The following is a 13,250-nucleotide window of genomic DNA, read 5'->3' as shown; positions in this document are numbered from 1 at the left end:
GCTGCACGCTTGGTGTTTCATTAGGGCTTTCCTTTGTCTTGAGGGCTTGGGATATTTTATGAGGAAGATTTCATTGAGACTGGGTCCTCTTATATCACACTTGTAATGGGCAGCCAGATTATAATAGCTTCTCCGTTGCAATGAAGTGAGGGAGAGGCATAAGCATGGTGGGCATATATTGCTCTGAACTTTGCAGAGGGGCAGGCCTCCTCTGGAGCGAAGCCTGTGCGTTACTATTATCAGGGGGGCAGTGTCAATCCTCCCTGGCCTCCCTCCTTCATCCCCTCCAATCGGGATTCTGGGGAAGTGGAGGAGGCCTGGCTGCAGTGAGAAGCTTAGGACTAGCAGCTCCATGGATAATTTTATCCAGGTGTGTGAGGGGACCACTTTTGTCACTGGCTTATAGTGTAAAGGATGGATGGTCACTAGCCTGGGGCACAGGAGACTTGGATTCAATTTTTGCCAGGATCCCTGTGTTGACCCTGAGTGAGTCACTCTCTCTGCCTGGCACTCGGGGAATAGCGTGACCCATATCCTGAAGTTCTTACTCAGGCACAGCTTCCTTTTGATCACTGATTTCAGCACTGACTTGGCAATAGCAATGTTATACGAGATAGTAAGCCTTTGTGCTAGATTAGTTTCAGTGGGTCGAGAGTACTGGGTAGAGGGTAATGGAGATCTTGTTGACTAAGGCCTGATTTCAAGACTGCTGCTGAAATCAGAGTTGTCACCCTATAACCATTTCTAAACCAAGTCAATTAGTGAATATTAATCCTTTTTCCACTTAAGGTCTTGGATAGCATTTCCTAAAACACCCATACAGATATGATAGTGGCTGATCCTCACTTATATGTGGCGATGCAAGAGGCAAATTTATGTAGTCTACACTGTTATGTGGTATTCAATGGGTGCACACAGTTCTGAATTGTCCAGATGTGCTGCGGTTAGAAGTGGAAGAGCTCCTCAACTTCAGAGGAGTTATAGTGATCTGGCAAACTATTTGGAGTCTGAAGTTATCTTACACACTCCCCCCTATACCTCACTTCCATGTAATGGAAAAAGCAATAGCAGGAGGACATCAGATAAAACAAGTTGCCTATCCAATGCATACACATGCTCTTTACCTTAGAAATTGCATTTCCTTCTACACCCTGTTCAACTCTGGCATGTAAATGACTGCCCTTCTGTACATCTATTAAAGCCCAAATCAATACAAACCGCTTTACTTTATCACCACCTTACACTTACTCACACTTGTCTTATGGCAGACATATACCATTGATTAGTTTCCTATTGAACAAGGCCACGGTGGCCTAAGTAATTTGGAACTGTACATTTCTCATCTCTTAATCATATAGGTTATGTCCTTACCTAATTAACTGTTTAGCTGAATTATTAACACAGATTTTTTTTCAGTTCCCGGTTTGCAAACAGGATGAAAAAAACCTGCCTGCAAACAACGGAAGACGCTTGTGCTTTTATTCTACAATGCGGAGTCTTTTGTGCGCACTATTACATATACCTCGTTGTGTCAGAGTGTGCCTTAGCTGGTGGTTGTGTCCTCCGAGCAAGCACTCAACTCTTATGCGTGCAATATGTGACAGAAGATAGGCTAAACTCTTTTAATATGTCTAATCCCTATTTTCAAAACTGACTCAAGTGCTTTGGAGGTGAGCTGGTTGGAAATCTGTTTATGAAACGAGCCTTGGAACGTGCTGATGCGTCCAATCCCAAAATGTTTTGAAAGAGCACCTGTTTCAACAAACTCCTGAGAAACCGCAGGGTGCGTCCAGACACACGCATGTGCAGTTTGCGGCAACTGAAAACTGTTTGGGGCACTGCAAGCCACACGTGGCGCACATGCAACTGTTTGCTGTGCTGCAAATTTGCAGCATGGTGTCAAAAATCGACACTGAGAACTCCCAGTATAAAAAACCCCGCAAACCTGCTAAAAAAATACAAGCATGGGCTGGAGCAACTGGAGGCTAGGTCCTCCAAGAAGGCACTTTGGCTGCCAGCCAATGCATCTCCACTGCTTTAGGCGTCCCCCAGCTCCTCCAATACCCCAGGAGCTGGGGAGAGCAGGGTATCAAGTTTCCCTGAAGTGGGGCATTTTGCTGTGCACACATGCAGGGGTGTGTACAGTGGCAAAAAGCAGCAGTATAAATCTGTGCTGCTATTTGTGCTGTAGCAAATGCATGCCCCCACATATGGGGATATGCCCATAGAGAGAAACCTGCATGATTTCATGCCACCTTACCTGGATTCTGCGGTGTAAGCAGTCTTGAAATTAGTGACCTAATTGAGGCTTGAGAACCTGGAAAGCCTGGGAGCCCTGGCATTTGGGTCGTGATTACCAGGCAGTCCAGTTATGCCAGCTGCCTGGGGCTAGAACCTCAAGTTCTCCAGGCTAGTTTTAATAATTGGCCCAGCAATTAAGCAGCCCAGAAACTAAACTATGCCCATAACAGGACAGAAGTTGCGTGCACACAGATTGATTTAAAAATGGCAGAACCCAGTCTTAGATTTGCTTTCCCGCACCAAAGGGCGAACGTGTGTTCTGTTCACTTCCGATTGAAACTATACTGCTTACAGAAAACCGCGTAATTTAAATCGATTCCTCCTTGGCCTTTTTGAATGACTGCACCTAGCCCTTGGGACTGTATTTTGTGAGCTGAACTTTAAATTTGTAAGCATCTAGCTTCTGTCCTACGATTGGAAAGGTAAAAGCCACTTAACACTCATTTTATCTGAATGCACGTTGCTTAAACTTTCAAAACAGAAAGTTATGAGGTAAAAGAGAAGCAGCAATAAACCTGAATCAAATGATTGATCGATTAAAGATGATATGTCATCAGTAAGCCTTTCAATAAATATATCTCTGTGTTTTTTGAGAGGAATCTGTGGAGATCATGATATTTTTTTTTAAATGTTTCTTCTCCAGTATTAATAGGACTTTTCGCCATCTTCTTTTAACACGTGCCCAAAGAAATGAGAGCATTGTTGAAGAAACTGCATGTCAGGATCAAAATAAATGCATCTTCCATGGGTTTTTTTCCAACTCTGGTATTGAATACATTGGATATGTATTTACTATGAATATGAGTTATGAAAGAATCCGTAACAATGGAGTGCCATCACATGCTGATCCAAAGCCACCTTGTGAAGCTGAGCTCAATTTAGAAAAACTCTATGAACCTCTAACATTATAATTGGAGCATATATGGCTGAAGCTTGATCAAGTAATGTATAAGAAGGTACATTGCTTTAGCTTTTTCTTTAGTAGTCTTATGAAATCTCTGCAAATACAAGTGGCTATTAAATGATTAAAAAACTCTGTGTTGACTTAAGTGATAACGCTGCCTTTAATCATGATATAATACCAGTATTTCATAATTGTCATACCACCACTACAACAAATCCATCTCATAAAAAAGAAACACGTGTAATTAAATTGCCCACGTCAATTAGACTTTACACATTTGAATGTTTACAGGTGCCTTGTGTGCACAAGTCCACCTTCTTAGCTGCAGTGATATGATCTGGTTGATGACTAGCAATGCTGTCGTATAAAATTGGAGCTTCTCCTGTTGGATTGACCCTTTGTGTCCCCATGCTAATGTTGAGCATCTTTCCATTGTCCTCGTAAGGCGATCTCTTGAGGTCTTCTACTTAGAGGATCAATAAACCAGGCTACGTGGCTTCAAACGAACAAGATGCAACAGCTTCTTAAGGTGTCACTAGAGTTAAGTGAAGACTGCATGGCTGGGAACTGGCAGTAGTAGTGAATCATCAGGCAGGAGCTGAAATGTCTCTGATATACTCCTCATCAGTAAAATTCTAGTCTTAATTCTACCAGTGTATCTGAAAAATAACTCCTTTGACTTTAATCAGGAAATAGAGAACATTACTCTGGACTTTGAGTGACATAAATGATATCAGCATTTGTCTCCAAAAGACTAGATCTTCTGCCGAGTAAAAATATATTTTTTCTGGTGTTGAATCACTGATAAGAAGAGAAAGGGATTGTGATAGTCTTTGCTTAATCTTCATCAAACAGAACTCATCCGTATCACAAAGCCAGCGAGTATAACACTAGCTGAGAGACAGCCAAGTGGCCATCAAGAACATGCTTGCCAGACTCAGTGAAAATGAAATTCTTCTATCCATTGCTTTGTATCCCATTAGGAACAGCAGAAGAGCTGAAATTAGACTGGTGACATCTGAAAGCAGGCAGGCAAAGCTGCTGCCAGGAGCAATGTGTTCAGGTCCAATCTGCAGCTGTCGGGGAAGATTGCACCAAGTTGCAAATGAGGATACGTTATGCCATCATGGGAAGTCTGTGCTTAGACTTCGAAGGTACACAATCTTTGATTTCTTTTCTTTTTTGTTGTTGCTGTTGTTGTTGAGTGCTAACATGTGGCTTGACTGTGTTGCCTTGATTCCTCTTAAACTCACTCATCCACCGTCATCAGGGAAGGTGTTATGTGCTGAAAGCTTCCACAGTGAGGTGAAAACCCCTGGCATGCCCAGGAGGGATAGGTGTAACCAGGTGTGAAAGGGATCTTGGTCATTGACCACACACACTGAATATTAAAGTAGAAGCAAGTCTCTTCCACGTGTAGACTTTGAGACCATTTGCTGATGATAAAAGGCCAGCGTTCAAAGGGAGCAATATCCATGTGTGCAATATTTAGATGAGGAAGGTTTAAAGACCATCTGGAGTGTTTCAAAATGTTTTCATATCACTGTAAATTTTGTGATAGTCACTTCTGTCCAAGTATCTTGCAGCAAGCTCATTATAATAGAGATGTCGACATCCCTACATTAGCTTAGCCTAAGTAAAACAAATCTAGCTTTGAATTTTAGATCCAAATCTGGATCCAAAGACCTGGGTTGTTCAGATCTGGGAATTTTGTTTAGGCCACTTAATATTTAAGAATAGATCTCCCTTCTCTTTTAAACTGCTGCAAACTGGGAATAATGCCACTGGTACCAGTGAAGGTACAGCACCAAAAAAACGATGAGAAGGAAGTTTTTTCATAACTGCCAAACTTTATATATTCACTTAAATTATCTCCTTCTATTGAATTTGGCAGAGTCTGAAAGCCCTAGAGCACTTAAAGGTGCCACAAACATTATCTTTATTCTGTCCTTGAGCCAAGCTCTTGACAGTAAATCCACTGGTGTTTTGCCTGAGTGAATTTAAGAAGTTCAGGATTTGACCTAACAAAAGGTGCAAGGGCTTAGTACTTGCTGGGATTTACTTCAATAACTTTATTCACAGCTGCTGATTTAAAAAAAGCTTTGGAGCAGATCCTATACCCTTAGTAAATGATGTCTGGGCTGAAACAGTGAGGATTGCTTTCAAAAGCTTATGAGATTACTGTCACAGGATCATGCAATGAGAACTTGATTTCTTAACTTAATATTAGGTTTTACTATAAACACTATAGCACCAGAAATAAAAATTCCCCTGTTTTCAAAGGTACTAGGAAGCAACAAATCCCACCGAAGTTGCTCTTCTTATAGTGCCGAAATGTGGATTTAGAAGCTGAATATGTAGGCAGGTGGGTTTCATAAAGTTATTGAATTAATACTCATGAATTATTCAGGCTTTGTTCTCATGAAGTAATCACAAAGGAAGAGAGCAGCTAAGTACAGTTTGCTAGAGGTGAAATAACCAGACTTCTCATAAAGGAACACTTTTGTTGGATCAAAATATCTGTATTTAACAATGCTAAGCACATGCTGCAGCCCAGGAAAATATTGCAAAAAGAAAAAGCCTGATTTCCAGTTTATGGGACTGGTGCTCCCTAACGCTGATGACCCGTAACCTATATTGCATGCTTATTAGGAGCTGATTTTCGAAACTGTTTGAAATGACATGGTTCCCATAGAACATGTTATTCCTGTTGCTTCTCATGACCTGCTACCTCCTACTACAACACTGTTTAAATAAGCATGCCACAATTATTTAGAGAGTATAAACTTAGTGCAGCCTTTATTCATGCTATCAACCAGGTGATCAAACTGGCTGACAGTAGGGATCATTCAGTGCACATTTCAATCCAAAGTGCATTTCTGTTCTACACTTTTTATAATGAGAAGTGCTTACATCAGGTCTGCATTACTGCCCACACATGGTCAGTCATGTTTGGTGTTGTGCACCTTCCATTTGTCTGATTAATGAACATATTTAAGTACATCATTCCTACCTATCTTTCGAGTTATGTTCTGGTTGTACAGTGCTACATGCTTTTCTATCAGCTATCCAGGTTGTACCGATTCTGGCCATGCCAGGCTATTCTTGACTGGATTTCACATGGTCTGATACACACTGGTGTTTTCCACAGACCTGGCAGATTTTAGCTCTTACTGATCTTGACCTGTCTTATGGCCTAAAGTTATAAGCAATTTTTCTCTGCCTGATTAATAGAGTGAACATGCAAGTTATTGCTGAATTTATGTGCAATATGATCATCTGCATGCATGCAGCTGTTGCCAGAAAAGATCACTCTCAAAGAACTTACAGTATCTCCAAGGTCTCCAATTCCACTGGAACTCATCAGCTTGATTTTCCAATGACCTGCTTGCTACCAGGTGAAGTAGAGGTGCTGGACCACCACACAATTTAGGGGTAAGTTAATTGATTTTAGTACACTTTGCTGATGGAATGAGTTTGCCTCTATTATTATTAATACGTTTTATGAGTTAGTGGAGGTTGGAGTTGCGAAGAATAGCTAAAAAGAATTGCCATGAGACTACTAGTGCTTATGCGTGTACTGAACTTTACCTGCATGAGTGGTTTCAGGGAAATCAAAGGGATTACCAATGTGCTTGAAGTTAAGCATATGCATAAGTGGTGAAGCCCTGCATTTCCAGGAAAATGATTTTGTTCTGATGAGCAGGGATTTTTGTGGGGAGGAAATCAGGTTGCTTTGAATAGAAAAGAAATATAAGAAAATGTATCGCATTTGCTAAGAAACCTGGGGGCATCCTTAGGGTATTGTATCTTGTAGTTTTAACTGGAAATTGTCTTTATATTTTACTGATTGTTTGGGTTAAAGCTCATCTTTGCTAATACACATAGCTCATGGAGTTGTGCAACACTAGGGCCAATGATCAGAGTAATAGAGGCTGTAGACATAGTTAAAAAAAAACAAACTTAAAGGGATTAATGAGGTACTAAAACCTGTCCTGACTATTTCCTCAAAAGTCTTAAGGTCAGTTCCAGAACAGATATCTCTTTGTAAATATAAGTTGCTCTATAAAAGCCAAAGACAATTTCATTATGTGTGAGTAAATCTGATTCCCTGCATTACCCAAGAGTATTCTGTTTCCTGACAAAGGCCAGTTGTGCATTAAAACAGGGTATAATGCAACTCCAGTGTAGCAAAATAAAAATCAAGTCCCAAGTCTGTGACTAAGGTCTAATGACTGATACAGTGCTGTGCAGAAATTGTAAAATAAACCTGTATAAGAAAACATAAGCAGAATGTAAGGCTAGGTACAGACATTTGAGGAGGTTAGATCATGTTAAGAACAGCCACATGATCTAACTTAGTTCTCCCAGGTGCGGATCTTATGCCTAGCTTGACCTAACTAAGGATCTAAGTAAAAACTGTACAAAAGTTCAGGAAGATTAGATCAGTCTGAAAATGGCCAACCTGATCTAGGTTAAATATACCCCCAGGTTAGGCTAATTTAGGGTACATACAGGTTAGGGATGGGTTAGATCTAACTTACCATATTTACTCAAATAGAAGATGACCCTGATTATAAGACAACACCCCCCACCCCGCCCCCAGTAATTAGATTCTGTATATGGAAAATGTATAAATGCATTATAATTTTCCAGGTATAGAATCTAATTATTGGAAGTATAGTTTAAATTTGTCCCCCTCCCAGTGCTACAGCAGGGAAAATATATCTGAGGAGTCAGTTAGCCCTTAGCTTGCTGCTTTCTCCCAACTTTTCCCCCTGGCAGCCCCTCCTTCCTTACTGTCAGACCCTGCTTTCCCTGAGCACATGGAAATGAGGAGCAAATTTGAAAACAATAACCTTGAAATTAAACACGGCTGTAGCAATTTGCATATAATACCCATGCATTTTGTTCATCCAGAATTGATGCATGTTACCTTCTTTTTTTTTTTTGGAAACTGCAGCAAGTTCTAGCACAGATATTGCATAAACACACTTTTGAACAGTGCTTTGGCTGTACTACTTATATGCAGTCCAAACTATGCATGATATTAGTCCAATTTTAATATATGTGCTACCGAAGTCTCGTGATTTGCTACATAGTTCATTGGGCTGGGCCCCACCAGAATCAGCAACATTTCAAGCCACAGTGTCCTCAAAGCTCAGCACTGCTCAGTGTGCCCCCCAGATGGACAACCCCATCCCTCCACGGACCAGCCAGCCCCCACCCTGAGCCCATCCTGCAACCTGCTTCCAGTGATGGGAGCTGATGGAAGTTAGTCGGGGTAGGGAGTGGAGCAGGAGGGTAGGTTCAGTTTGGGGGCTGTTCATCTAGAAGTGTGTGTGGGGTGGGGGGGGTGGTTGTGGACTAAAAAATAAGCCCTGGGGCGAGAGGCCCCCACAGACCTTGGGAACCCCCCTGATCCTCCCAGGCCCCACCAACCCCCCTATCCTTCCAAGCCCCGCATTAACCCTGCTTGCCATACTGATCCCCCCACATTCCCTCCCGCAGACTCCACTTTCTCCTCCAAACCTGATGACCACCCCCCCTGCAGACTCTGTTAGCCTCCGATCCCCTCTATGGACCCCCCCCACCACTGCCTCCTGCTATCCTAATTTATCTTAGATTGAGTAGTCATTTTTAACTTGATCTAACCTCCCCAAGAGTGCAGAAGATACAATACACATCAGAATTATAGAATCATAGAAAGTTAGGGTTGGAAGGGACCTCAGGAGGTCACATCTAGTTCAACTCCCTGCTCAAAGCAACACCGTGCCCAGCTAGATCATCCCAGCCAGGGCTTTGTCAATCTGGGCCTTAAAAACCTCCAAGGATGGACATTTCTCAACCTCTCTAGGTAACCCATTCCAGTGCTTCACCACCTTCCTAGTGAGAGAGTTTTTCCTAATATCCAACCTAAACTTCCCTTGCTGCAACTTCAGCCCATTGCTCCTTGTTCTGTCACCTGCCACCGCTGAGAACAGTCCAGCTCCATCCTCTTTGTAACCCCCTTCAGGGAGTTGAAGGCTGCTAGTCAATCCCCCCTCAGTCTTCTCTTCTGCAGAGTAAATAAGACTAGTTTCCCCTGTTTTTCTCAGAAGTCATGTGCCCCAGCCTCCTAACCATTTTTGTTACCTTCTGATGGACTCTCTCCAATTTGTCCATATCCTTTCTATAGTTTGCCTATCCTTTCTATTCACTGCTGAAGCAAAACAACACAGTTCTCCAGATGTGAAAATTCACCAGTGCAGAATAGAGGGGCATAATCACTTCCCTCAATCGGCAACACTCCTACCAACGCAGCCCAGGGTGCTGTTAGCCTTCTTGGTAACAAGGGCACACTGTTGACTCGTATTCAGCTTACTGTCCACTGTAACCCCCAGGTCCTTTTCTGCTGAGCTGCTGCTTAGCCGATCGGTGCCCAGCCTGTACCGGTGCATGGGATCATTCTGTCCTAAGTGCAGGACTTTGCACTTGTCCTTGTTGAACCTCATGAGATTTCTTTTGGTCCAGTCCTCCAATTTGCCTAGGTCTCTCTGAATCCTAGCTCTCCCCTATCCTAGCATATCTACTACACCCCCAGCTTTGTGTCATGGCAAACTTGTTGAGGGTGCAGCCCATCTCATCTTCTAGATCATTAATTTAGATATTGAACAAAACAGGCCCCAGGACTGACCCCTGGGGCACTCTACTTGATACCAACTGCCAACTAGACATCGAACCATTGAGCCAGCTTTCTGTCCACCTTACAGTCCATTCATCCAACCCCTACTTCCTTAGCTGGCCTGCAAGGATGTGGGAAACTGTATCAAAAGCCTTGCTAAAGTCAAGGTAGATCATGTCCATTGTGTTCCCTGCATCCACAGAGCCAGTTACCTCATCATAGAAGGCAATCAGGTTGGTCATGCCTCACTTGCCCTTGGTAAATCCATGCTAACTGTTCCCAATCACCTTCTTCTCCTCCAAGTGCTTAGAAATGGATTCCTTGAGGACCTGCTCCATGGTTTTTCCAGGGACTGATGTAAGGCTGACTGGTCTGTAGTTCCCTGGATCCTCCTTTTTCCATGTCTTAAAGATGGGCACTATATTTGCCCTTTTCCAATCATCTGGGACCTCTCCCAACTGCCATGAGTTTTCAAAGATAATGGCCAGCAGCTCTGCAATCGCATCAGCCAACTCTCTCAGCACCCTGTTTGTATGTAAGCAAGAAAGCAATTTGTTCAGTCCAGATTATTTAGTGACCTTTGCGCACTTGTGAGCTCACTTAAAAGTTTCACAGCCAAACACTAGAGATTGGTCTGAGTAGAAAACTTGGTGGTGAGATAATAGTTTTGTATCTTTTCCTAATAATGGCACAGTGCCCTCTAACATCAGGTGAGAGGGGAGAGAGTAACGCCTATGGGTTCACTTGGAAAATCCTTCTGCCCCCAGATACAAGCACACCTGTTCACTGGTGGAGCAGTTAGAGAGGCCTGAACTTCCCAACCGCTTGAACTTTTTTGGAGACTGAACACCAGCCTCCACAGTAATCAACTAGATGCCAATCCTCCGTTGGGCATAGAATGAGTGTCCCCATCAAGCTGTTCCCTTGCTAGTATGATGGTTGCTCCAATTGCAAAGGTGTCTCACCTATGTCAGCACGTCCAGCTTTTGTGCTGTAGATAAAACGCCTCGCAGCATCACAGGCAGACAAGGTTCTTCGGGGGAATCTGAGCTCTTTTATTAGACCATCCAGGAAGAGCACACACCAACTGCAGAGGTTTCCTCAGCCTGATGAAGGGTTTTTAAACCTGAAAGCTTGCTAAGAAATTTTTTTTCCCAACTATTTAAGTTGCTCTAATAAAAGATTTCAAATTCACCCAAAGAACCTTGTCTGCCTATGTCTTTAGAGCAACACGGCTACAACCTACACTCTCAGCATCATGCACATTCATTCCTTAGGGCTGCTGGAAATATTCTGAGCATGTTGAAATTTTGTTCCCTCAAACCCCAATGGGAGTTGGAGAAGAGGGTAAAAATGTGAGAGAACTGTTTTCCCATTCCCCCTGCTCCCCCGCTCCCCAACCAATTCATTTCATTTCTAAACTGTGTTGATTACTTCTAGAGTGCCCAAAGATGTGCTATATATATTAAAACTCATGGACTATACAGGGTCTCTGTCCCAAAGAAGGTAACATCTATCCGTAACAAAGGAAGGGGAAGGAGGAAGACAGTAACAGTGAGCAGCGAGACATGCACACTCCTTGCTTTTAGAATTACTAACGTCCTTCTTTCCTACTTACAGATAGGATTATGCTCTATTAGACATGCACATTTGTTTCCCAGGTCCGTCAGAGCCTGGTAAGATATACAGGAGACAAAAAAGCTGCGTGATATTTGAACAGACCTGCCTTGTAGCACTAAAATCAAAAGTAAGGATGCTAACAAAAGGGTTAAAATGGGAAATGCTCTGGAGAATGAGGTTCACTTAATTAGCATGGTTTAATTAAAATTACGCCACCAGCAAAGAAGCTGGTAATAATACAAAGAGCAATGAAAGGAAGAGCGAAATCACTGAAGTGCTAATAGTAGTACAGGTGAAGGGGCAGCATGGATCTCAGGCTAGCTCCTTATTATGTACTCAGGCACAGTCTGAATTTTTCCCCTCTCTGCAATTCTGCAGCGGTAACACTTATGGCTGCAGTTTTTACTGATGCTATAGTTAGTGGGCTGAACAAAACCTTTAAGATAACTGTAGCATTTCAGGCCCCTTGCAATGCCTCGCATGCCTTGAGTGCTCAAAAGCTGAGTTCAGCTATTCAGATTGCCATCAGTACCGTTAATTCAGACCCATCTTACTTAGGTAACTTCATCCTGGATTTTGTCTATGCTGATTGTGGCTGTGATGCCAAGAAGTCCCTTAATGCTTTCATTGACCAGGTCCAGAAGGAGAACGTGTCAGCCCTGTTTGGACCCGTTTGCTCGGAAGCAGCTGAGGTAGAGTATGACTTTCTCTTTCCTGGTTCTGCTTCTCTGGATTATATTATAAAGGGGTATAATTCAAAAATTGTCCTTATAATTTTTGAAATGTCTGGGGTTCTGGCTCTTCATAGAACCCATGTGCGATTTCAGTGCTCGGGCTTGAAGTAACAGCTTCCCTTTTTCTTTGGGAAGTGGCTACTGTGCACTGAAATCTCCTCAATTTTGCAACTTGTACCCTTTACTTTTGATTTGCTGCAGCACACTGTTCAAGACTGATTTGCTTTTCCAGGCTTTTCTGAAGGAGGCATTGATCAGAGGATATAGCTGTTAGTTCTGATGGACTCGGGAGGTTTTATTAGAGATATCAGTCCATTTTTAACATCTTAAGTAGTTTTGCTCCATATGTGACCTTTGAAGTGGAGTGTACCCATCAAAAGAAACAATAAAACTAAAATGTTACCTTTTAAAAGGAAAAAAAAAGAAGCTTATCTCTCTAAATTTGCATTAAAAAAACCAGTTGAAAAATGGTGCCTATCTCACACCATTAGCATTACCCCCATTTTACAGATGTAAAAACCGAGTCAAAGGGCACTCAAGTGACTTGTTTAAGCTTAGCAAGAATATGAATGGCAGAACTTAAGCAGCTGCTTTGTGTGGTGCATTGTGGGAGTGACACGCACCAAAATATAGCCTCCCGTGTGCATCTGCGCTCCTCGCTCGTTGTCTGCGACACGTGTTTCTGTTGTTGCCATCCCCGTTATAATAGTGCCCTGTGCTTGTGTGCACTGTCTGCTGTTGGGGAGTACCAACATTTTCCTGTAAATGTGGTAGAAATGGGCCTGGGGGTCAGGACAGTCAAGGTCTTGGAACGTAGCCCTATTTGTTACATTGTAAAGTGGGTTCCTTTTATGCAAATTCAAGTGACGCTCCGTTTTCCAGGAGCGCAAGTACAGCATAAAGCAAAGGAAAGCTGTAGCTACCCTTTTGCAGTGAGGGATGAGCATGAGTGCACAGAGAACAGCCAACAGGAGGAAGGAGGAGGAAGGAGATGGAAGTAGCGTTGTAAAGCTAGGGTGTGTAGGGA

General features: G+C 42.7%; 1 protein-coding gene across 1 annotated transcript in view; it reads left to right on the top strand.

Moving 5' to 3' along the window:
• Positions 1-4,129: 4,129 nt before the first annotated feature.
• The window catches only part of LOC106722154 (guanylate cyclase 2G-like), a 55,819-nt gene continuing 46,698 nt past the window's right edge, over positions 4,130-13,250 (top strand). Inside the window, exons 1-3 of the mRNA XM_025203200.1 lie at positions 4,130-4,359; positions 6,613-6,640; positions 12,125-12,181. Of these exons, the coding sequence (XP_025058985.1) occupies positions 4,130-4,359; positions 6,613-6,640; positions 12,125-12,181 (315 nt within the window). The remainder of the gene's footprint in view (positions 4,360-6,612; positions 6,641-12,124; positions 12,182-13,250) is intronic.

This window comes from Alligator sinensis, unplaced genomic scaffold (genome assembly GCF_000455745.1).
Source record: "Alligator sinensis unplaced genomic scaffold, ASM45574v1 scaffold559_2, whole genome shotgun sequence".
NCBI classification, from domain to species: domain Eukaryota; kingdom Metazoa; phylum Chordata; order Crocodylia; family Alligatoridae; genus Alligator; species Alligator sinensis.
The sequence above is the reverse complement of the archived record's forward strand: the minus strand, read 5'-3'. Positions and strand labels throughout refer to the sequence as shown.